The sequence below is a fragment of the Triturus cristatus genome, chromosome 3_2 (assembly GCF_964204655.1).
Source record: "Triturus cristatus chromosome 3_2, aTriCri1.1, whole genome shotgun sequence".
Taxonomy (NCBI): domain Eukaryota; kingdom Metazoa; phylum Chordata; class Amphibia; order Caudata; family Salamandridae; genus Triturus; species Triturus cristatus.
The window spans coordinates 236521118-236546663 of NC_140584.1; the positions used below are offsets into that span (position 1 = coordinate 236521118).

Here is a 25546-nt window from a genome sequence, read left to right on the forward strand (position 1 = left end):
ATTTTACCTCTTGCACAACATGTGGGAGTTGAATGTGCACAATACTGTATACAAAATATGATACACTAATACCCAAAGTGCTGTGAAATTTGGTGTACATTGTAAAGAATAAAAACGTATCTAATTATACTCTACGATTAAGGGGGAGCATGTTTTGCACACAAAGTAAATGAAGATTTACATAAAAAATAAAACATTATTTATTACAGATGAAGTCCAAAATATGCACATTTTTGGGCCGTTTTTGTAAAAAAAGGAGCATATTTTAATTTGTCTATGTAAAAGTTGTCATTCACTGGAAAACAATACTTGTTTTTTAATATTCTTTCCACATGGTTAACATCAGAAATATGTATTTCCACGTATTGTTCCCCTATTCAGAAATGAAATTAAGTCCAGGAGTTAATGGATTTCGAATCTCTAATCCTTCAATTTTATTGGTTTGCTCCCTGCATGCCAGTTTAGAGGTAAGTCATTACTTATTTGCTGTTTACAAATAAACACACTAAGACCCGGTTATTTGTCATATGGTCACGCTGTGAAGTCTCTTGTAAGGTGCAATAAATATTGCATCCTTTGCTGAAACACTTTTTAATGAGGACAATGCACACCAATGCAATTGTACTTGCATTTTCTTATTCATGTAGGTACTTGTTTCGGTCAAACGAAGAACTGGAAAGTAGCACCATGACTTTTCTACATGACTTTGAAAGGAGACTCACACATTATGGAGACACATAGGTTGAATAACCAAATGATTCGGGCAAAGCAGTCCGTTGGTCAATAAACGTGAAGTCCATTAATGGCTCCAGGAGGGAGTGCTGAGGGGCGGTGGGGTGATGCAGCGTGCGCAATGTTATTCATTTTATTGATATATTTATGTACTTACCTCGGTTCGGCCGTATGCCAGAGTTTACTAACCCCCACCCTGCCCCTCCCCCGCCCTGCCCCACCCCATCCCACCGCCCCGCAGCACCCCCTCCAGGAGCCGCTACTGGTGAAGTCACAATCCTGTAATGAGCCCTCAAGTACAGGCTGCCTGTAGTAGAACAGTCAGTGGCCACAGGGATTTTTTGGAGAATGTTAGAGCTTTCCGAAGTTGCCACTGACCTAATGTAGTCTGGGACATTTTAGAAGTGATCTAAACAAAGATATTTGTGACCTGTAACTTTCCTCAAACTACTACATTGTAATTGATCCATGTACATTTTTAATTATCCGGCAAAAATCTCGTGAAATTCTTGCATTTTGTACTTGTCTAAAATATGGTAATTTTCTCCTATTTTCTATCACATGATATTCCATATTTTTGGAATGCAGGAGTCTGATTTGGGCAGATATTGTGACCATGGAAATTATAAACAGCACCCAAGAGACTTTTTCTCTCAAACCTCTCTCCTGCCGAAATCTAACTTGGCTTTTTTGTACGTGAGGCATGCCTTTCCAAACACAAGATACCAGAAACAACATTTTACATTGTATGCATATTCTTGTTTAACTTTTGCAAACATCTGTAAAATAGTTCAAATAAATATCCAATTTCTCCCATCCCTAAATTTTGTCCATTATGTCATACCGCATGCACAACTCCTCATTAACATCTTGATGAGAAGTAAATAAAGCTCAGATAAAAAGCTTTCTGACTGCTATCACAACAATGCAACCAAATGGAATGAAAATTAAAAACATGCATGCATCACGTCCCCCTATAATAGCCATTGTTAAAGGCATCCTGGCTCAAGTTCCACACTGTTTGCTTCTTGTTCAACCTTGCCCGCCTCTAGTTTAACATACATGTCTAAGTTCTATATTGTTTGCCATTGTTTCAGTCACAGTGAGATGGAGTTCACAACTTACTCACACTGGAAGCAGTCTGAAAAAAAATGATTTAATGTTCATAGAATTTGGTATAAGACTAAAGACAGATAACATATACTAAAACAAGAGGAAATTTCTCTGTGGAAATGAAGTTATTTTAGGACTGTTTGGAGAAACTCTACACACTCGCACCAGAAATATGTTGTGTGTCAGGGACACTGTCATGTTTGAAACCTCTCAATCTTGCTACAAACCAGTGTGCCTCTTAAGCATTTCTTGAGCTCATTTAAAAGATCAAATCAAGTTTTTTTGCCAAACACAATCTTCTGTTACTAATTTCTAGTGAGTGAGACTCATGTGTTGGGTGTATCGGGACAATGATCTTTGGAAAATAAATGTTCCTATAGCATTTAGATATCAAGATGATGAATGCCTAAGTTGCCTTTTCCAGGTTTAAAGGCTTCTGCCTATATTTTACACATAGAAAACAGATAAATTATGTTACTGGGTAATTGACTCGTTTGTAGTACCTCAAAGCGTCATATGCCACTGCCGCAACACACATCTTCCATAAGAAATATCTTGAAAATAAAAAAGTCATCTTATAATATAGCAGGCTCATTCACAAAGCTGTGTATGTCTGGCTTTTAGGATTAAATCTATTTTATTGTCAAAGCTCAATCCAAGGAACAGGAATAAGATGCCTACAACCCAGGGGGCCGGCGTACTGTGTATTCGCTTATATCAAGAGGCAACAAACTATATAACATTGTCCACAATTAAACACAGCAAGTCGCCTACAACCCTTCTGAGCCGGCCACGTCTGCAAAATGTGGGTAGTAGCTCATACATGACGCCCGAGGGCCATGTGGAATAGTCAAGGAGCACTAAGGCCGTGCCTGTAGTCAGGCGGCCAGCTGAGTCTATAAGCTCCAAGAGGTGCTCCAGAATTGAACAGGAAACAAAATTGGAACATAAAGGAAACAAAATATCCAAAGAACTCAGAAGTATTTCTGGCTTTTGAACGCATAAGACTTACTTATAACTGTAAAAAAACTATTGTAATTAACCGAATTTAGTATTGGACTCGTACAAATATTTACTTGCTTAAAGGTTTCAATGTGAACAAATCTCCTTGTGTGTGTAAAGAATGTTTCTCTAATGGCAGGAATATTCTTGAGGTTTGTTTGATGTTTGTAGGAACACTATAAACCTGCTTTCTGTTTTGCTCATTGAAAAAAAAATCAATAGGTATAATTCAACTTGCAAAATAAACCCTCAAAAAACTGTTTCCCGGATTATGCTTGGAAAGCTGTGGTTTGCAGCTGCAACCAGGATTATTTTTTTCTTCTTTTTATGGTGGAAATCTGCATCCATATTATGTTTAAATTATTTGAATGTAGGTTTCTGGTTATTTAAGCATCAGGTCCTGAACTTTTAAATGTGGTCATTGAAAACAATTTCCAAATGATTAAAACATAAAATAAATGTCTTTGGCAGAGGTATTGTGAGTGAAAAGCACTACCCCTCTGCCATCCTTCCAGCTTCATACTTTTCTGTATTTAGTAAGTTACATTCCTGAGAGTAGCTCCCACTGGGTGCTAGATATACTGTTTGGTTTTTACTAAAACTACTGCTCCCACCAGACTTGAAATTTGGGGGCATGTGGATTGTCCACATGACTTTCCATTTTCAGTGAACAAGAAACTAGACCGTAGTAAAGCTTCATCAGCAGTAAATGTTTGCCAAGTTTGTTTACTTTTTCCTCTGCACTGTCATTGTGGGTACATGATAGAGTCCATGAATGACAAATGAATGGTATGGAATGGTGATTACCTCATGGATCCCACCCATCCTGTTTCACTACTAGGTATGTCTGACTTCTGCGAAATGCATTGCTGTTCAACCTATGATCTTGTAGTTTTATCTTATTTCCAAGCGGGTAAAAAACAGGTAATAAATAGGATACAATTCATCTTACCCCACACGAAAGGGCAAAAAAGTTTTTTCCGCTGCCTTTTCCAAGAAACATACTACGTAAATTAATTTCATTTACCTATGGCTATGCACGGAGCCTTATCTTCGCACCTCATTTCATTGTAGACTTCGGAAATCATAATTCCTAAGTCTCGAAAAACCAATTGCCGAAAAGAAGCAGGATATCATTTTAAGTAAATCTGGTAACTTCCATAACCCCTTCATTAATTAATAGGCACATTATCATCTTTTCATCCCTGGAGATGCTAGACCTCCTCATACAGATACTTTTCATCAGGTGGTTTACCCTCCTATGTTCCCACTCCCAGATTTGCTGGAATTTGGATACAGCCCCGATTTGCAAGGCATATAGTTCTACTCTTGCTTTCACTTAGTTACCCACTGTTCATAAGAAAGAGCCTCCCTTGATTTCCATTTCTTTCAAATCAAAGATTTGGCCACTAAGGTCGCAATGAAGTATAGCTGTTTCTGATGCATCATCAGATTGACCTAATTGCATATCTCAAAAAGGGCTGCCACTGGTTCCAGTATCACTGGGGTTTGATCTTTTGGGCAACAAACATTTATGTGGAGCCAGTCCCCCTTCTAAGCCTCACAACTAAAACATATTCCAGATAAAGTCGGAAACATCCTTTGCAATTTGGCTGGTGTATAGTACAACAACCATTTTGCAAACCATCCTCTTGATATAACCCCTCTAATGGCTTTGTGTGCCCATACATTATACATATTCCAAGTTGAGGGCTCAATCCTGCAACCGGTAGAGGTCGCAATTTTCTCTAGGGCAACCTGCACCACCTTGGCATACAATTGTTTCACCAGGGTATCATACAATTTTCCTACTTCAACTTGCCCAGAAACATAGAACTCATAGCTAATTACAGAGAGTGGTGAATCCCATGGGGTCTGCTTATCATAAAAGAAATGTTGTAGTTGAGAATATGATAGAAACATTGACTCAGAAATTGCCAAATTACCCTCTTGGAGCTGCCTCCAGGGCCACATGGTTCCAGCCAGTAAAAAGCCCTTAAACCCACAAATCCCTGCTTTCTCCCAATTCTGAATGCACACTCTTTCTAAAAGTAAACCTAACGTGTCACTCTCTTTCAAAGAAATATCCAACTCTAAAAAAGAAGCCTGAAAATATTTCTTAAAATGAGGAGTTTCAAATCCACCGTCTTGAATTAATAAGTGTAAGTTTTTCAACTTAGTAATAGGTTTTTTGCCTGTCCAGATAAAATGACACAGCATTTGATGGGGGACTTTTATAATCAAATTAGACACAATACAGAGAAAAAGAGGTAAAATCATCATTTTAATTAAAACTATTTGCTCCAATAATGATACGTGGATATAGCTGCCATAGCATTAATTGTTTCTGTGCTTTCGCTAACCTGGGTGAATTGTTGAGATATAAAAAGACCTAAATATTTATTGAGAAGGAATGCTTGCACCTGGGGCTGCATTTCGCTAGGTAATACAGAGTTGGAGATGTTAAATAGCAATATTTCCAATTTTGAATGATTGTTGCTATATCCCCCAATTCAGAAAATGCTTGAATTTTGTCAAAAGATCTTTTGATAATATGTTCCTCAGCATTCAGATACAGTATCTAGTCACCTGCAAAATGTTTTAGTTTTAGGGGCACCTGATATAGGGGGTTCTATGTGCGGGTCTTGGTGCAAAGTTAGAGCCAACAATTCAATAAACAGTGCAAAAAGAACTGGAGAGATCGGGCAGCCCTGACAAGTCCCCCGACTGATTGATATTCTTCCTGCCATATGTGAATTTACCATAACCTTGGCTTGAGCTTGGTTGTATAAATTGCCTAAACACTTCACCAGTTTCAAAGGGAACCAAAATCTATTCAAGGTAGGGAAGAGAATCTCCCACTGAACTAAATCAAATGTTTTTTTCTGTGTCCATCATAAAGATAGCTGCCTTGATCTTGTTTTTTGCAAAGGAACCTATTGCTTTGAGGAGAAAATTGGTATTAGCTGAGATGGTTCTTCCTGGAAGAAATCCAGATTGGGCTGCATGTGCCAGGTGTGTTCTTTTGGAAGCAATTATTCTGGCACAGATCTTACAATCATTGTATAGAAGGCCGATGGGGCGATAAGACCCAGGCTGATCAGAGGGTTTATCTTTTTTTTTTAAACTGATGATTACGTCCTCCGAGAAGCTTGAGGGCACTTCAAAGCCCTCTGGAATTTCATAAAACAATATAACCAGGAAGGGGGCCAACAGAAGTCCAAACGTTTTATACATCTCTGCTGGTAGTCCATCGTTCCCACATGCTTTCCCATTCTGAGAGCTCATAATCACTTCTTGAACTTCTTTAAGCATTTTAGGAACAGCTGCACTCATATGCTGCATATGGCTTTGTCTGAAATGGGGCAGAGAAGTGAGCTAAAGAACAATGATGGATTCAACACAGATCTGTGACTGGGGTGAGTGTCTGAAAACTTTCAGCACTCCATCCATCATCTCCTTTGTTTGCTTTGTTCGCCCTAAGTTGGCAGGGTGTGCCCAGACCTGGGTCCCTTGCTCACTTTGCTACTGGATTCAAGCTAGTCCGGCTGATGAGGGGTGTTACCCCGAAACTGGCCCACAAATGCTTGTTTCCGGTCCAGGGAAGATACGGCATGGCAGTTCGGGCTGGACTGTTTCCATGAGGCACAGCATCAAACTGATTTGCATATAGTTTTGTCTGAACTGGGGTGGCGAAGTGAGCTAAAGAACGATGATGGATTCAACCCAGATCTATGACTGGGGATGAGTGTCTGAAAAGTTTCAGCACTCCGTCCATCATCTCATTGTGCTTGCCTTTGCTAAGTGTAGGCATGTCAATACCATTAAGAAATGTATTAATTGCATTGGGCATAATAACTGATGAGGACTTATATAATTGTGTATAATGGGTTAGAAAGACTTTTTCCAGACAGACTCCCAGGGAAGAGGAAGTGCAATTTCAGTGAGGAGAATGACATCTTGTTCAATGAGGTGACAAAGCATGAACACCAGCTCTTTGTCACGTCCAAATTGCCATTAGGCAGTGAAATGGCCTGTAGACTGACAACACAGTGCATACATGCCTGTGGTACTTTACAAATTACCTTTTTTCTTCACAAAACACTACAAAGGGGTATTCATGTGTCAATTATAGGACTTTGGGCACATGAGGGCATGACTCAAGGCATTTGACTGCATTGGCATGTGTGGACTGGTGACATGTGCCACATCTACTCATACCTATTTTGTGTGCCCTGAGGTAGGGATTCTCACTGCCTGTATGGACCTTTCACCCAAAATTGTCCATACATTGCCATGTGGACAACAGCACTAGCAATGTGCATCAGAAAGGCAGATTGAAGTTTATCCGCCCTATTCTATGTTCACATGGAGTATCTGGACAGCATCCTTTAACCCACTATGGCATCTTGCTAATAGTTCCTCTGTCACCCCATCTCACATGTCACTGATATACAGCACTCTGAGGGACGCACAAGTACCCATGATGCAGGATGACAGTTGAAACTTTTCAAGATAAATGTGGGTTTAGGGGCGGAGCCAAGTAAGTCATTGATATGGACAATGGACTCACAGACTCACAGAAAGAAATGGGGATATGTAACTTGACCACTGATATTGCTATACTGAATGATACATTTTAACTATGCCACCTCACAAATATGCAGTATCTATACTAGAAAGGAATAATATTTCGGTATGCAGAGCATGCTCACATGGTCACACAAGTCCATTTGAGTCTGAATTTTGGCCAGACGCCGAGCTACTGTTACATGTAAGGGTCACAAAATAATTTGCAGTTTGAATCAAATGAATGTCTGACATGCTTTCAATCATTTACACTGTACCAATTTTGGAAGCGATGAAGGGAGTGATTGCATGCATGGCATGGCATGATGTGAACACACAAAAGGTGGACTATTACATTGGATAAGATGTTCACTGTGCATATTTTCACATAAAAATTTACTGTTGACAACTAGTAGTATTGTCTGGGATATGTGCTACAACCAGCGGTGGTCGAAGCAGGTAAGTGTAGCGGGCGGGAGGGGTGGGAGTTGACAGACGACGGAATAGGGCAAAATAAATAAATAAATACATTCTATTTTGTCGTCTGTTGACATCGCCCCGCCTCACCGCCCTCACCGTGTTTACCTGCACCGACTGCCATTGGTTATACCCCAAAAACATATGTGTCCGGCTAAAATTTGGACATGGGCAAACAGGCTGCATCGGAGAAATCACAGTGTATCCCATGTAAAATTTCTATCACATAATTTGAGCAACATGTTGTCACTTTCTCTCCATAGTATGGGTCACGATTGACAATTGGCAGTATTGTCTAGGATATGTGTTACACCCCAAACAAGCCTGTGTCCTGCTCAGATTTGGACTTTGGCAAACATGTTGTATCAGGAAAATCACAGCGCATCCCATGCAACATTTCTGTCACATAATTTGGGTAACATGTTGTCACTTTCTGTCCATAGTATAGGTGAGAGACATTTGAACGTATCTGTTGGTTTGGGGGCAGGTGAAGAAACACGTGCCATAACCATCCACACCATAGCTGGCCCAACATTTGCACAGCAGATTCTGAGCCATCCATCATGTGGGCCTGCATACATTGCCATTTACCACTATCAATTGCACCTGGAACTTTGTCCTGCTTCTATTGTGAATCTACATGTTGGGTAATGCTTGTTTCTGCTAAGTGATGATTTCCTTTACACATCTCAATGCAAACTATACATGAGAACAAATACAATCCTTAGAGAGCACAGAAACATTCAGGTGACACTCACTGATAGCATTGTGATCTCTAAAGCTCTCTACCCCACCATGAGTGTATGGGTGGAATCCACCTCCAAAACAAAAGCATGGTTCATTGTTCTGTGAATGCTGAACATTTACACTGTGTACATATGAAGCACAGTGCAGTGACTTCGCAAATGCCTGGTATCGTCTGTACATTGGACATGTAGCACATGGCAAAGTGGAAATGCCCTAATGATGGACATATGAGTGCCATGTTGCAGTGTTTTCCGTTGATACCAAACATATCACTTATGGGTGCACAGAGTGAAGAAAAAGTACAAAATCAGCCTACCTTGCTACATGGTGCAAGAGTGCTTGGCTTTGATGGCTATGTGAACACACCATTTGGAGTGACCCCACTCTGATTAGTATGAGATTGCTGTGGTCTTCACAAGACAATACGTATTCTGAACAATTCTCCACACATCAGACAGTACCCATGCTTGTTTGTCTTATTCACTTTGCTCCTTGCATGTTACTAGTGAACAATGATCTTACACGCTCTGTAGAGGATCATTAAGAAAATGTGATAATTTCAGAAAATACATGTATGTGTAACTTCTTGGGGAGAAATAAAACACCCTGTCCAACCTATAGCCTGATGAACTGTGAGTGCGCTCCCTGCAACATGCATGGTGGGTGACCCTCACAGTTTGGAGTCGGTAATGACATAGCAGGCCAGGTGACAGTCTGTTTTGGCTATTGTAATGTCACTGTGAACAGGCCTCTGTGGCATGTTCTGTTCATTTAACTGAGTTACCCTGTATCATGCCAAACTACCCCAAATGCATATCTGGCCCTTCTGGTTGAAAAAGCAATTAAAGATGTTTGCTAAAGCCACACAGCTACAAGCTTATTGTTACTTACCAATAGGCGCACCAACTTCAATTACCAGGTGATCGAGGAGATCTGCCTCCAAGTTGACCACATCTGCCCATCGGAGCTTCAGTTGGTGTACTGTACGCTGTACATTGAACATACAGCTCATTTGGTACCACACCTTCTCTCAACTCTCCCGCCTGTCTCATATAGAGTAGCCTTAGCCCACCCTAACTACACTCCAAAATGCGTTGGGTAGGTAGTGGACCAGCAGCCCACCAAACTCCTCCTCCGAAAGATTTTTGGCTCTGCCCCTACCTGACATCTCCCTAACCAAACTACCCATACTAAAGTATAACACAACAGAAATTTACCCTGCCCCCAACCTCTAAAACAAAAACCCCCTAAATGGACGTTCACCCAACAATACACTGCACAAAACAATAAAATATACAAATAAACAACACAAATAACAGTATAAATACACAACAAGGACAGCAGAGACACCAACAAAACCAAAATACTGTATATTTCACAAGAACACACACCAAAAACCTCCAACAGCCAGCACAAACAAAAAGACTGTAAGTGAAAGGAACTTCACACTTCCTAGTTTGCAGAATGGCTGAGTCATCGCATCGTTTCCTGGGTGGATGCATCACGTTTCCTACTAAAGCATCAATTTTCCTACCAAAGCTTGGTTTTTCGCTGGCGCATTGCTAGAGAAATAGCCAATGCATGAGTTACACAAAACACATCACAATGCATTATTTTTTATGCTTTGCCGTTGATGTGTTGCTTCAGCCCTGCACTCCAGGTGCAATCTGTCACGCAATGGGCCAATGTCTGTGCTTTGATTGACACAACTAGCATTTTGTGTGTGATACAGTATGCAATGCAAGTAAACAATCCCAGGGATCACTTTTCTTGCACTTAATATCTTTGCTGACATGCTTGTAGACTTGGTGCATGTGCATATAAACAGAGTGCATCTGTGTGACTCCTTGCATTCATGGTGTGGACACTAGGACAGGCAATATATTGCTTGTGAGATACCTAGGCATATTGTCATATGTGCAAATCTTGACATTATCAAAATGTATTGCAGTTTGTATTATGTTATCATTGAAATAGGTATCACCGTAGTAGACATTTATTGTTCACAGAAATTGCACTAGCAGCATGCAAATGATATATACATTGTCATACATAATTATGGCCATACTTGAAGATCATACTCTCTGTCTGCATTCCTGACAAAGTATGTGTTACAGATACCATACCCACTCAGGGAATGCCATAAACTGGCTGCTTCAGCCAGTCTACAGTGTATGTGTCATCCAGCTCACAGACTGACTGTCTAGATATGAAAGTATGGTGCTTCGCCTATAGGTCTCCTGTTCATATATGCATGCCATATTTAGCAGACAAACACAACCAAAGAGCAACATATCATTTTGTGGTGCACAGACATCTGCTGTCTGGGCTTGGTGTCTGGCACTATATGTGTGGCACATGCACATAACACATGCAGAAAAGTGTTTGGAAAACATTTTCACCTACAATAAGATCCTCACAAAGCCAGCTTGTGTAGGCCTAACAAGTGTGATGACTTCCAAGTAGGAATATTGCCATGCCCCACATCATTTCCCAACAGACATGGCTTACGTCAACTTATGATGTGTGTAGGCATTCACACCAGATGGTCATATGTGCATTTACTAACAGTACACACCACTCTAACATGGAATGCCTCCTGCATGCTACCAGGGGTGATATCACATGTAGTTCTAATGAGACATATTTTTGCCCTATTAGATTGTCTTTGTGTTGTGTTTTTATCAACACACATAGATGAATCTATAGGAGTCACAGTGTTGTTCATTTGAGGGTAAGACTCAGATACACAGTAACAGACATTTCTGCATGTCACAGTTGCATTGCTGACTAATGTGGAAAGGTGCCTGCATTGCCCACAGTTAGCAATTCCAACCCCGCACAGGTCAATGGTCAACATCAAGTGCTATCATGTTGGATACCATACCACGTCATGCAATCTACTTGCAAACAAAGCAGTGGTGTGGATGTACTAAAAGGCCAGCACTGTGTGGCCATTGCCAAAGTATGAGCCTAGATGTCCAACGTCAGGATGTCATGTAAAGTATGCAGTGATCCACATGTGTAGCAGCAAAAGCTACTGCATTGTAATGACTCCCTCAAGGGCACTCTGTGTAGTGGCCTAACCATGCAAGGATCATGTTTTGTTACTCCAGTGGTGCCTAATAGGGCACAGATTTACCATGAGTGTGAGGTACAATGTACATAATGGTGGCATTGACACATAATGTATGTGTTAATCAGTGTTAATGGTAGTAGCGGTACATCTCCTCTGAGGCACAGCTTTTGTGTTGCCTCTTGTTCCAAGTTAAAGCATTCCCTGACACAGGCATATGTAATGGGACACACTGCTTTTACATTTCACCTTGGAGTGACTACAAGTTAGAGACCAGCTCTACTATGTGCTTGTACAGGTAGGTCTGCGAGAGACAACTCTTATAATGCAGACCAGCCTTCCAGTATAATGAACACCAGCTTACCATGTCCATCGAGGTTATGTGTATGCACATACAGGTTAATCTGCCTTCTTATCGACGGGTATTTCCACTCCTAACATCTCTATACAAATAGAGTGTTTAGATGTTTACATGTTACCTATTCAATATGACACTGCTCTGGCTATTTGCTGAATTTACATTGTCATCTGCTCATTTTATTATGTTTACAGGCCTTTGTTCCTCATAGGAATGACAATGAAGGCAGTAAATAGTTCACATGTCCTGCATTATGTGTGACATCTTTTACATGTTAGCACGAGACAAGGCCTTTGTCCATGACAACTGTCCCTCATTATCTCTAATTGTATCTGCAACAGGATGAGTTCCTAGAAGATAAATTCAATTGGCATGGTGACACATTGTTGACACACATTAAACTTTTGAGATTTTCACAGGTTTGGTAGTTGGTGGTCTGTGTTCCAAATGTTACTGAGTTCCATCTGTTGTTCACTTTGCTGCTTCACGACACAGTAAGGCTGCAAGTTGTGCCGATCATCACCGCTCAAGTGCAAGTGAAGACTGACTTTCAACTTGGATAGGGAAATGTGACATGCCTACCTGTCCCTCTGATGCAGTACACAGTTTCACATAGCATTTCAATTGATTGACGTGCGGCATAGGCCCATGTTGCTATACAGGTCTGATGACATGATCATAAACTTTTGAGACCTCCTTCTAGTTGACGAGTCTTGGGTGAGTTGATGTCTACTGGGAGTGTGACATGAAAACAAAGACAAGGATTAGATTAAAAAATGTATTTGCCAGTTGAACATTCATGATATGGCAGTTATTGCTCCATCACTGCACATGCAATTCAGCTGAAGAACTGTTTGGCAATGTGTGTGCGTTGCCTAATTGCCAGCCACTGAGCTTTGGATGTCTCCACCATCCTCATCCCCCTCCTCCTCCATTGGGTTCTGCTGTTGCCGGTTCACATCCCACAGGATATTTATCAGCACACATATAGTGTGCAGAATGGCACAGACAAGTATCATCTTGCACATCATTGGGGCGAGTAATCACCTCCCGGCATGTCAAGACATTGGAACCTGGCTGTGAGCAGACCATCGGTTCAATTTACAATATTGTGGCTGTTGCAGAGTGCCTGGTTGTAGTTCCTCTCTAGCTCGTTCTGGAGGTTTGCATATGGGCTCATGACTCATGGCTGGAGACCGTATCCTTGGTCAGCTCAAATTTAAAAAGATAGGACAGCTGTCAATACTTTTGCACAATGTTACAGATACATTCTGAGCAATATGGGTTATGTGCAGTTATACACATTTCTAACAGTATTTCTCAATATCTGTTACTCTTAGAGTTGGTCAAAGGTTTACACATGTCTTCTGCATTACTTTGTGTAATGACAATTCCTGTACAATTTTGCATCCTGACTTACATGTTGATCCTGTAGCTTTCTGTGATGGCTATTTAGAGATGGTCCCGGCCACTCTATGTTATGTTTTTCACACGGCATGTGTGAAGTGACAGGTTGGAGCTCAGATAATTGCCTAGCTGGTCCTCCGTCGGTAGGTGGTGACATGACTAACATGGTTTACACTGACACAGGCATATGTCCATGGTAAACTACAGTTGTCTTTGGTGGCCTACATGACATTTTGACATGGGCCTTTCATGGTACACTTTCTTGCCCATGTAATATTAGGTCATACATGTGGTGCAATTCATACATGTCACAAGAATTGTTATGCTATTCATTGTCTGCCTTCCTCTATTTTTTTTGGCATAATAGCTGTCATGGTGCACTTTGCTTCACACATATGTATTCCAATGCGGGCCATGCTCATGTGGGACATACTGCTGTTGTTATGTGGAACTGTGCACTGCACAAAAAACCACAATACTTTTTTCATTCACATGTATTTGTAGGAGGAAAACTTGTAGGGCATTGTGTAGTGGTATGCCTTGCATGTATTCTCATAGCGTTGGGAGTTCAATGTTGAGATTCATGTTCTGAAGACACTGTGGTGGCTTGTCTAGGTTAGATATTATTCTATGTTGATGACTTTAGGCGTCTTGACATGTATGAGTTTGGGATTTGCTTGATGCATGTTGCATGATGCATGATGCATGGTGAATGTATGGCGTACACCCCTCATACTAATGACCAGATCTGCTCCAACAGACGCAGAGATGGGCATTATGTCATCCATTTCTGACTATTAGTAGATCTGTTAGGTACTTGGGCTAACATACAGGTAGGCCATTCCCACATTTCCCATTCTCGAAGTGCTAGTTTATGATGGAGTGCTTGAGGATGTATGTGTTATGCATACTTCCAGGGTATTTGGCCAGCACGTTGGTGAACATCCCCTGATGGTCTACGATGGCCTGGACATGTTGCAGGGCATATGCTTTAGTTTTCTGCAGAGATGGGATGTTGCTGCAGGGTGAACTAATTGCACATGTGTGCAGTCCACGGCATCCAACACATTTGGTAATCAGGCGAAGGCCTAGAACGCTAGCTTGGTCTCCAGCTGCAGTTTTTGTGTGTTGGGGAAGAAAAGGTGCTGGGGCGAATGATGGCATCCAGGACAGAGGATGTGAAGGCCGAAAAAGATGCCTGGGAGATTCCAGCCACTCTGGCTATCAAATCTGGAATGAGCCAGATGCTAGCATGTTGAGGACAACCATGACTCTAACCTGCGGAGGAATGTTGGTGGACCTGATGGTTGGTGGCAGGAGACTTGGCGCTATCTGGTGTAGCAGTTGGACAATGGATTCTCTTCTGAGCCGGTTCTAGGTGATGACCCCATCCTCCCTGAGATCAATTAGAGTAGTTCGCTGCCAATAAACATGCTCCCTTTTCCTGCACTGATTTTGTGGTGGTGGTGAGAGCTTGGGGAGTCTAGGTGGATGTCTCCTAGCAACTCTCAGCTGCGAAATGAGCACCTCCATGGTGTAGTTAAGCTTGCCACACTGTTCTGTCTGGTTTTCATGTATATACCTTAGGCACTGCATCATTTCATACGCCTGGGTTACTGACGCAGAGACATTTAGGAAAATTTCAGCCTCAGCTTGCTGCTTGCTGATGGTGTGTAATTTTCCCAAAATACCCATAAATATGACTGCATCCGTTTTACGCTAGTTTTAGCATGGGAACACCAACCTTGCATATTTTATTTTCTATGTTGCACAGCTAGTTGTGATGGAGCTACATTCCAATAAGTGCTGCATGTGCACACATGCGTCACCATGTAAATATGGCATATGTTCTGCACCACCACTGTGTCAAAGATGTTGACACAACAGCAGCGCAGCCTTTGGGTAAGTTTGAGGGGAGAAACTACACACAACCTAGTAGTGAATGTGAAGATCAGGTCCGGGCCTAACAAAAATCAGAAGTGGAAGTCACGATCAGTCATTGCATGCTTGGGATTCCTGAAAATGACAGTTTCCCTCTTATGAATAGATGAACTACACAGAGAATTGTCTCAATGCTACAGGCTAACAGTTGGAGCATATTGGTGGAGGTGCACATGTGTGTTTGCACAGAATGTCTCATGTGCAATGGGGCTAGCACAAAGCCATCAGGTTTCACAAGCTGCACAGAGCCACTTAGTCAGTTTGAAGCACTAGACAGTAGCCACATCCCTAACATGAATTGGGATTAAGAGTTGCAGTCAAGCATCACATGCAGGGGAATCCCCCAACCTGCTGTCCATATCAGAAAGTCACAAGCTTTTATCCAATCTTCATCATGTGACCACCAGTTTGAGTATTTATTGCTGTTCAAATTGGTAACACAGTTTTGTAGCATTTAAATAAGTGGCTATGGAATTTAAAATAAGTAGTGACATTATGTACATTAATCGTGAGTTTTTCACTGCAATTGAAATTTACCGATAAAAAGGCCAGTAATTCCCATTGTTTATTGGCCAAAACTCATGTCAGAATTAGCAGCTTAATATTCAGAGGAAGCTTTGTCCTTAATTTACTGCACAGTTGGGAATTTGTAGGAATGTGTAGGCACATGTCATGGGAAAGGACTGTATGTGTGTGATGAGAATTGACTGAAAGTTTTGTAAAAGGCTGTCTCTATCCTTACTAAAAAAACATTGCCGTAGCCAGTATGGTTGGACTTTCTAAAACATAAACTGAAAGATAATAAACATTCAGGTATCCATCCACATTCTCTCACACATACACACAAACACACACACATACACACACACTCTCCATATACACACACACTCTCTCATGAATAATCTCTCTTGATTAATCACGTACATATTCACAGTATAACAATGCAACGAGCATTTAGGCACTAATAAGGCACCCATGCACATAAAAGTACGCATTGCAGCACGAATACACTTCCATATGATAAACTGCACAAACATAACATGTATCCCTGGAGACGAAGCACCTACATTCATACACACAGACACATATACAGCAAAGTGAGGCAGGGAAAGTAACAGAAGCGAACACAGTGAGCATATTCTACAAAGAAGAGATAGTGACATGAAAATGTATAAGTGTTAACGCTGCACCAAAAAACACTTTGTTCAAGAACAGTGTGGAGACACCTTCTTCATTTACAGATTAGAAATTGCAGCACTTTTAGAGACACAGAGAAAAGTCCTCTTCTACAGATAGAAAAGTATAGAAAGATTAAACCCTGAATCATTCAGGCAGCCTAAGCACCCCTGATTCTTTACAATAGAAAATTGTCTGAAAGGTTTAGAGCTGGGTTAAAAAAAAGTAATGGGAATCAAGAGGTATAATTAGTACACTCTGCTATGGCACACAGAAACTGCAGGGATAACCCACTTGGGGGATTTCTCTAGCCAGGACCATCTGTGTTCTTTTTTGTAATTACAGAAGGACTTTGGATTACCTGGCAAATTCAAGGGACAGCTTGAGCAAATTAGATGACTTCTCAGGTGAGCGAATTTCCCTTTTAGATTTAATTATGTATAGGGGTGGTAGGATTGGGCAGCTGTATACAGATCTGAAATAAAGGGTAGTGGATGGGGTACGACTGGGACCACGGGATGTAGACACCTGGGCATCAATTGAGGTGGGGAAGAAATTATTATTAACTGCTGCACTAAAAATCCAAAAAGAACAATTGATGGACAGAATGCAGAACAATCTCATACATTCACCCCAGTACAGAGATCTGGGCCTAAATCCATCTTTTTTTTGCTCCCCATGCCATTCCAGTTTGAGCCCAGCCATATGCAAATCAGTCTTGACCCTGCTCCCAATGGGAACAGTCCAGCCCGAACTGCCAGGCAAGGTCCTCCCTGGACTGGAAACAAGCATCCTAGGACCGGTTTTAGGCTTTCAGCCCTCATCAGCCAGGATAGTTTGACTCTAGTGACATGAAAATCCAGCATTTCAAAACTATCTTTAATTTATATTATATACTGGCTAAATTGTTCAGCTGGGGGGAAAAGAAAGGAAGGCAAATGTCCCCGATGCGGGGGTATCGCTGCCAAATTGGTGCCTATGTTTTCTAGCTGGCTAAAGCTGCTGGCTTTTAAAGAGGACAATAAAGATCTGTGGGATAAGATCTTAGTAGCAAGAGTCTGTATTAGTCCAACATAAATGGCTTTTGGGACAAATTCATCATTTCCTTGACGGTAGGGCAGCTTTACTTTATGTTTGTATCAACGGCATTTACACACCTGCTGTTAGCAACGTATGGAAAGATAGTGAACCAACCACAGTACAACAGTGGTTTTCTCAACTGCTGAGTATATATAAAGTGCAGCTGCGTATATATAAAGTGCTCTATATAATTGTAAAGGGAGGCAGGTGAGTAGGCGGGGAACGTAGATCTTGTCTTCCTTGAGAGCGTGGAGGGATGGTGCATTCTCAACAGTCTAGCACATTCTAGGTCGTAAAGTGTGTATAAATAATTGTAATGCTGCCCGCTATAGGCAAATGTGATTTGATGATTTTTTGGCTCCAATGAAATGTGTAGTTGGAATGAATTTGTAACTGTAATTTATGTTGTGTTCCTTCTTTGGCAATAAATAAATTGGAAAAAAAAGAAAATTGTTGAGTTAAATAGGGAGCTGTGCAGCGATTGTGTAGTCCCCAGAAGCCTTCACCAACCTAAGTTCCTCTGTTGTCACATTTAAGGAGGTGTGGACACATTCTCTGTGCAAACTATACATTCCTCTTAAATCACTGACCATGTAGCCATTGACTTCATATTCAAAATACCTTTTCTTATAATATTAGCAACTTGTTTTCTATAGTTCATTATACCATGCATACTCCACCCACACTGGAACTTCTCTCATTAAGGTGAGAAATTACAGGATGTCAGCGCTTACTTACTTGTTTGAACCATTCCCACTTCTTTTAAGGGAACTGTATAAAATGAATCATGTCACAGGGTCTCCTCACCATGCCAGAAATGAAAATGCATTTACATGATAAAGTAAACTCAAAAAGGCAAGATTGTACACATTCTACATAGAACATAGCTGCACTCCACTCTTTAGATTTCCCAAAACGGATTGTTCATGCACAAATCCTTTAGAAAACATCCTACTTTCTGACTCAATTGCCAGTAACATACATTACTCTGAGTCCAGGTCTTCCTACTCCAATCCCTTGTGCTGATATGTATGAGGAGATAGGGCTCCCATGAGACAGACTAGCCTCTGTTCTATAATTGAGATGTTCTTCCCTTTCTGCCTTTTTTTGAAGTTCCCCTTCACAATAAATTTACCTCTAACTCCCCCACACGAATAAGCCTACAAATCAGTCAGTCAGTGAAAAAGCAGTTTATTCAGACCCCAGTCTTTAAACTAGTACATCATAAATAAAAAAACATGCAATAAATACTTCATAATTTAAAGGCGACATAAACCAACATAGAACTTATCCACAAACCTTCAAGATGGTATCGGCCTATTTCATAAATAGTACTAACACTTCCTTAATAGATATTATATGTCTCCCTGAGGTATGTCATATAAACAACTGGTTAATTCATATTGGGTTTAGCACATTTAATAAATTGTAGTATACCTCGCTAATTCTTGTTTTACAGAAGTGTAAACCTCCCTAATGCACATTTTATATCGATGTACCTCATGTCCATCTGGAACGTTATGGCCTGTCTCCTGTCCCTCACGAAGTATTTCCTTAGACCAGGTCTCCTTAAGGTTTTCCTCTGATGTAAAGACCAGAAACATTCTAAAATAATGTGTGGAAGATCACATTGAGGACCTTATTTGCAAGAAATGATGCATCAATGTGGTAATGCATTGATGCACCAAAGTTACTTGCGCCTGCGGCAAAAATCCTTAAATCGCCACAGATGTGCAGTATTTACAATACGGGGCTCCATGGCTCAAGGACCTACCGATGTGTTAGAAATACTGACACATATGTGGAAAGGATGCCGCAAGGCATGAGGCCCAAAAGTTGTGCATTGATGTAGTTGGTCATAAGACTTACCCAACAACAGCAATGCATCAAAAAACAGAGGTGATGTGTCAATATTGACTGACACAAGTAGCCTACTGTATGGGGACCAATGTATTTGAGTATTAAAAGGTGAAAAGCTCACTTTGGACTCTAATACATTGGTCCTGTATGTCTCGCACACCAGTGAGCAAAATGTACTTCTGTGTACACTATGCCTACGTATGTGTGACATATTGTGTGAGACTATTATGTGTGTGGGTACAAGTCATTAATGTTGTGCAATGTGACATTTACAGTTTTACCTACCTTTTGTGTCAATTTACTTGTTGAGAGGAGACGTGATTTCCTTGCAGACATTGTTGGCAGTGGCTTCCGCTTGTCAAATTCCTATGCTACAGTCAATGCATCATTCCTACACCTGGGTTTACAGTAGGCCTGGGCTAAATTTCCGTTCCGCTCGCGGAAATTGTGATAATTTGACATTTTCGCGTTCCGCGGAGAGCGCGAAAATGTCAAAATTTCCGCAATCCGCATCTTTCCGTGAGCGCAATCGCCTTACCTGAATACCCGCGTTCGCCGACAAGTTTTCCCGATCAAGTCGCGTTCTCCACGAGATGTTGGATTGTTGGTAGCCATTTGCGCTGTCTCGCGACAGTTCGCGCTCGCATTAACGTAATTTGTAACGCGATCACGTCATTCGTCGCGCGATCACGTCTTTCTTCTCGCGATCATGCACCGCGGGAGTATGAGATGATTGAGATCTTGCGCCCGTGAGCAACCACATGGGTAAGTTGGCGAGCCGCGATCACGCAGAAAATACCGCGAACGGGCGGGAAAAATACGTCCGCATCTTCACGATATTTCCACGTGTTTACGGAGATTTTTTAAATTTTCGCGATAGTTTGCGAAAGTAAATTTCGCAAATTCCGCCCACCCCAAGTTTACAGGCGTAGGAATTTTGACACATTGCAAGCACAGCGGCCAACTTCCAAAATGTCATAAATACCACTGTGTGAGTTTTACAGGGGATTTAACATGGGACGCCCTACCTTACAATTATTAGTTTGAACGCGATGCAGCCGATTCTGATGAAGGTAGGAACTGACGCAGGCTGATGAAAAGTGACACATCTACCTAGATGCGTCACAGTGTAAATAGGAAGCAAATAAAAACTCTGTCAGAGCTTTAAAAAAAATTAAACAACAGCAGCACAAGCTCCTTGTAAATAGTCCCTTAGTTTTTAATCCACACCTACAAATGTTGTTATTATCCATAAGAAGCTTCTTGGCAGGGAAGGTTAAGATAGGATTCACCTCGCATTTATTGCTTTGCAATTCCTATCTTATATGGAAAGGGTATTTCTTTCATCCAAGTAGATCTCAGGTGCCGTACAGATTTTTTGCTCTCCAAATATTTTGAATCCTCTAAGATGGCCGTATATTTTGTCAGCCTTCTCAGCTCACTCTTCCAAATTTTCAATATTTTGTATACATTTAGTTTTATTTCCAATCTTTTAACCCCGTCAGCGCGGCGCGGATTACCGCGCTGTGCTGAAGGGTTCGTGCGCGGGCGGGGCCATGATGGAGCGGTTCCGTCATCCGCACAGCGCGACCAATGCGCATGACGGAACCGCTCCGTCATGCGCATCGAAAGGGTTAAATATGGTGTGGCCATTTTAATTCGCTATTTTTAATCTCAATTTGACATAGAGTTGAGATTCTTAAGGAATCACTCTGGACATTTCTGTTCCATTAGGCCTGTCTCCATTTGAATACCCTGAATCATCGAGGAGGGTGGCAGAGTTAAAAGACATTTCCCAATTAGTTTTTCCACTCAGGCTAATCACTTGAACTCCATACTGGAGTTGTGGCCAAATCATAGCTTGAAAGGCAGCTAGTACCAGTCTTAAGGAGGGCCCCCCATATGCGTTACTACATTTCTTAAGGCCACTTACATTTGAAAGTGCTTTTGCTCATAATACTTTAATGTGGCCTTTCCATGTCAATTCATGAACTACATTCCCAGATATTTATATTTGTGAACCACCTCTATTTCTGCTCTATTGAGCAGCCATTTTTGTTTACAGTTCTTTTTTCCAAACAGGAGCACTTTAATAGTATTCAGGTTAGTTATACGTTTAAAAAAATAAGTTTTGCACTATTTAGAGAACACATCTAGATCCTCCTTTATGTGATTTTGGTTTAGGGGAGCACAGCAAGGCACTTGCGCTGACCTACGTCAAAGTGAAAAGGCAGGAATGCACAGTATTTATGCAATATGGTGCATTCCTGTTGTTTCGCCCTGCGCTGGCACAGTTTCAGCAGTCTAGCACCAACATAGACAACTTTGCACCTGGTGCAAGGCTGCCTTTGTAGCATGCCAGAACCTTTTATGCAGGAAGCGACACCTTCATGCACAAAAGCAATCCTTAGAGGTGTTTTCCTCTTTTTATGTGTGCTGTAGAAAACAGCACACATAGAAAGAGGAAAAACTAGGAGAAATAAAGATATTTCTCCTTGCTACACCTCACATTGAGAGGCATATGGATTTGGCACTTCCTGAATTTACATGAGTTTGTAAATCTGGGGCAGCGTCAAAATCCATGGGTGTTGTGTGGGAAAACCCACCACAATGCCCATTGAACTCCTCCCGGCACAGAGTAAAGCGACACAGTGATTTGCCATGAATTGTCTTACACAAAATGTATGAGGCCACTCAAAGCCATGCAGGGTGGCTTTGTGTGGCTTAATAAATTGGATTGAGAGCCCCGCATCATGCATATACCCCATTACATGGTGCAAAAGTGATGCAGGACTCTTATAAATAAGTCCCCTACTTTGCTCTGCAAGCAAATTTCTCTTACATCCATAAAGGCCAAATTATCAGCATAAAGAAGACAGATACTATTCATCTTTGGGCTGAAACTATTTATTATTTCTTGAGTTACGGGTTGATCTGCTAGAAAAAAATGAAAATAGAAGTGGCAACAATAATAGCCTTGTCTGAGGCCATTCCTAATATATATATTCTGTGACAATGAGCCATGCGCATTGAGTTCCACTTGAGCCCAATTATCCCTATGAGTTTTCATAAGATTAAAAGCAAACCACTTGGTAATTCATAGTACAAACTTTCTCTTTGCTCCATGGCTTTTTTTGCTATAGCCCATAAGCTGAAGTAGTGGTCAATAGTTGAGTGCAGGTAAGAGTGATGGGGCGGTGGAGGTGGGTGGGGAGGAATTTCACCAGACGACGATGAGGGAAAATGAATTATTTAATAATTTTTTGGGGGGATTCTTTCGAATACCCCCCATGCCTGGCCCACTGGCCCACCGCTCTTACCTGCACGGGCCACAGCTGGTCGAGTGCCCCTCCTTGAACCTACCTTGCTACTTGGGGATTATACATTTGGTCTCTGCCCATACTTTCAACATCCCCAAGAGTATTTTCGAAAAGATTTTTCCTACCACATCTAAGAGGTTTATTTTCCTACAATTATTAGGAGCAGTTGCATCACCATTTTATAGATGAGTTTAATCACGGCTTCCTTCCATATAGTAGGAAAAATTACCATATTTATAATTATTTCAAATAGCAGATAAAACAAGCGAGCTCACTGTCAATATTTAATTGTACAATTATTGCTGGAAGATTATCCGGCCCAGCTGTTTTTGTCACTTTTAGTCCTGATATTATTGCTTTAATTGTCCTCAATGAGAACCTTCTTCATTAAATATACTGGGACATGGATTGTTCAACGTCCCAGTGTCTCGACGTCCCAGTGTCTCCAGGAATTATGTCCAAGCATCTTCTTCTGACATACACCTCAGCTTTGCTTCTGTCTTACCAAGGTCATTCTAAACAAGACCCCACAATCTATTAGTATTTTTGCCTTAGATCACTTCTAGCATGACCTTCCAACATTTTTCTCGGTTTGATCCTTTTCCTAGTACCAATTAACAATGTATACTTTCTTCTAAGGTCAGCAAGTAGGGTTTTCACTTCATTATTCCTGGAGAGCCTTGATTGTTTTTCCGTTTTACTTATCTGTATTTTAAGGCCAGTACACTGTTCATCAAACCACATATTTCTTTGCCTTTTTTCAAGGATGATTATCTTTCCCTGGTTAGATTCTCCCTCAAGTGTACTATTAACTGAGTAATTGTTTGCTCATACCTGCACCCAAGATTTACAGGTACCTCTTCTTCTGTTACCACTTCATAAATGTTGTGATAATCTTTTTGCAAGGTTAAAAGCTTCTCATTTATTTTTGTTGTTAAGTGTCTGGGATAATCCACTGCAAATGGGAGCATCTGACCTCTTTTCTGCTATGTTCCCCGCTTTAACACTATGCGTAGTGGATGGTGATCAATACATCCCATTTGAATAACTTAATATTGATTCACATACATATGGGCCCAGGCGTGCATGAAGGAATAATCAATTGGACAGTTCAGATTACTATATATAAATGTTTTTCTTGCAGGAATATCTATAGATGTGCAAACATTGTAGCTAATTAGACCATTGGAAGAGAGGAAGTTTTACAATGATAAATCCCTCAACTTGACTGGGTCTTTTGAAAATATAATAGGACTTATAGTATATGCAGATAGCATGTACTCATATACTAGATCAGTCTTACAAGAATCTAGTTTGTGATTAATATCTCCCTGTAAAACCATCAAATATCATGTAAACCTCGAGATAATTCTAATCAAATCATCTTTAACAAAAAAAAATACCTGGGCATCATAATCACCATAATCCCTAGTTTGTAGATAGATATTCATGACAATAATACCATCAAAAGGTGACTTCACATTACCACATGCTAAAATCCAATTAGACTTTGTACTAAAGTTAGTATCCTTCAGTACTTTCTCATAGTCTTGAGGACGGTGAGGTGGATATCAATGTTAGGATGCCATCAGAGGGGCATCCTAGGGTATTCTTTAACTCTCTCTGGAAGACCTGCAGAAAGTCATTAATCTGGGGGTGATCTGTGCACAACCATGCCTCCTGGAAACACAAGAGTGCATTTGAATTAGTTACATGTAGAACAAACTGTTGTCAGTGTACCCTGTAAAGACCTAGCACCTGACCCGCTATCCCTAATTATTATACATCCAATGGAAATCGCCCATCAATTATGTGCGCACACTGTTAATGCACCCACTGCTACAGTGCAATCCAAAACAGGATTATAACAATTCCAAACTAATCGCAAAGGTGCACCACTTAACAACAAGACAAGATAGACACATAAGAAAATATCAGGTCCGTGTCCATAGTGATTTTCTTTTAGCATTTGGAGTGTTAGTGTGTATACCTGGTAATATGGACAGGCTTACCACAGATGCCATAAGTGTGCAAACTAGCTATGTAGTCTGCTGTGTATATTGGAGCGGTGTGTGAATTCACACCTACTTTGACATACTGGGTTTGACTGGCGAATATTTGATCGTTTCAATATGGCAGCCGCATTGAACACTCCGGCCAGTACATCTCATTGGAAAACGGAAACGAGATACCTTCAGCTATCATGATGATCCGTGAGGAAAGTTTACATGACCGGTAAGGATGGCCGAATTCCAGTATCGGCATATGAGGGTGGCTCATTGGATATAATAACTTCATGACATCTATAATAGCTACATAAATATGACCCCTTTTCTTTGCCGTAGACGTCCACTAAATAGCGTTATATATTTTATTATTGAACCACAAACATTGGTATATATGTTCGCTTGGCTTGTGTAGCCTGAAAGTATAACAATCCATGCCGGATGATCGTACCCATATAGCCTTTAAGATGTGTCTATCATTCTAAGAAAGCGGCTATACTCGACATCATCTTGGTTTCTTGACGTAACTTCCTGTCTTTGGAACACAACGCTCGCAGCTGTGCCGCATTAGGATACCATCACGGTCTATTTAAACGAGGCAGTGTATGGATACATTCCATACCGTCTTCGCTCCGCAGGTGGTTGCTCTGGGTCGGATTACAGCCGTATCGAGGTAAGGTGG

The 25546-nt window shown here is 41.0% G+C and overlaps 1 protein-coding gene across 5 annotated transcripts in view; it reads left to right on the plus strand.

Annotated features, from left to right (window-relative positions):
* Positions 1 to 25546, plus strand: part of KYNU (kynureninase) — a 996465-nt gene that overhangs the window by 906694 nt on the left and 64225 nt on the right. For all 5 annotated transcript variants that reach the window (XM_085647553.1, XM_085647551.1, XM_085647555.1 and 2 more), the window contains one exon: positions 382 to 467. In XM_085647553.1, the coding sequence (XP_085503679.1) occupies positions 382 to 467 (86 nt within the window). The remainder of the gene's footprint in view (positions 1 to 381; positions 468 to 25546) is intronic.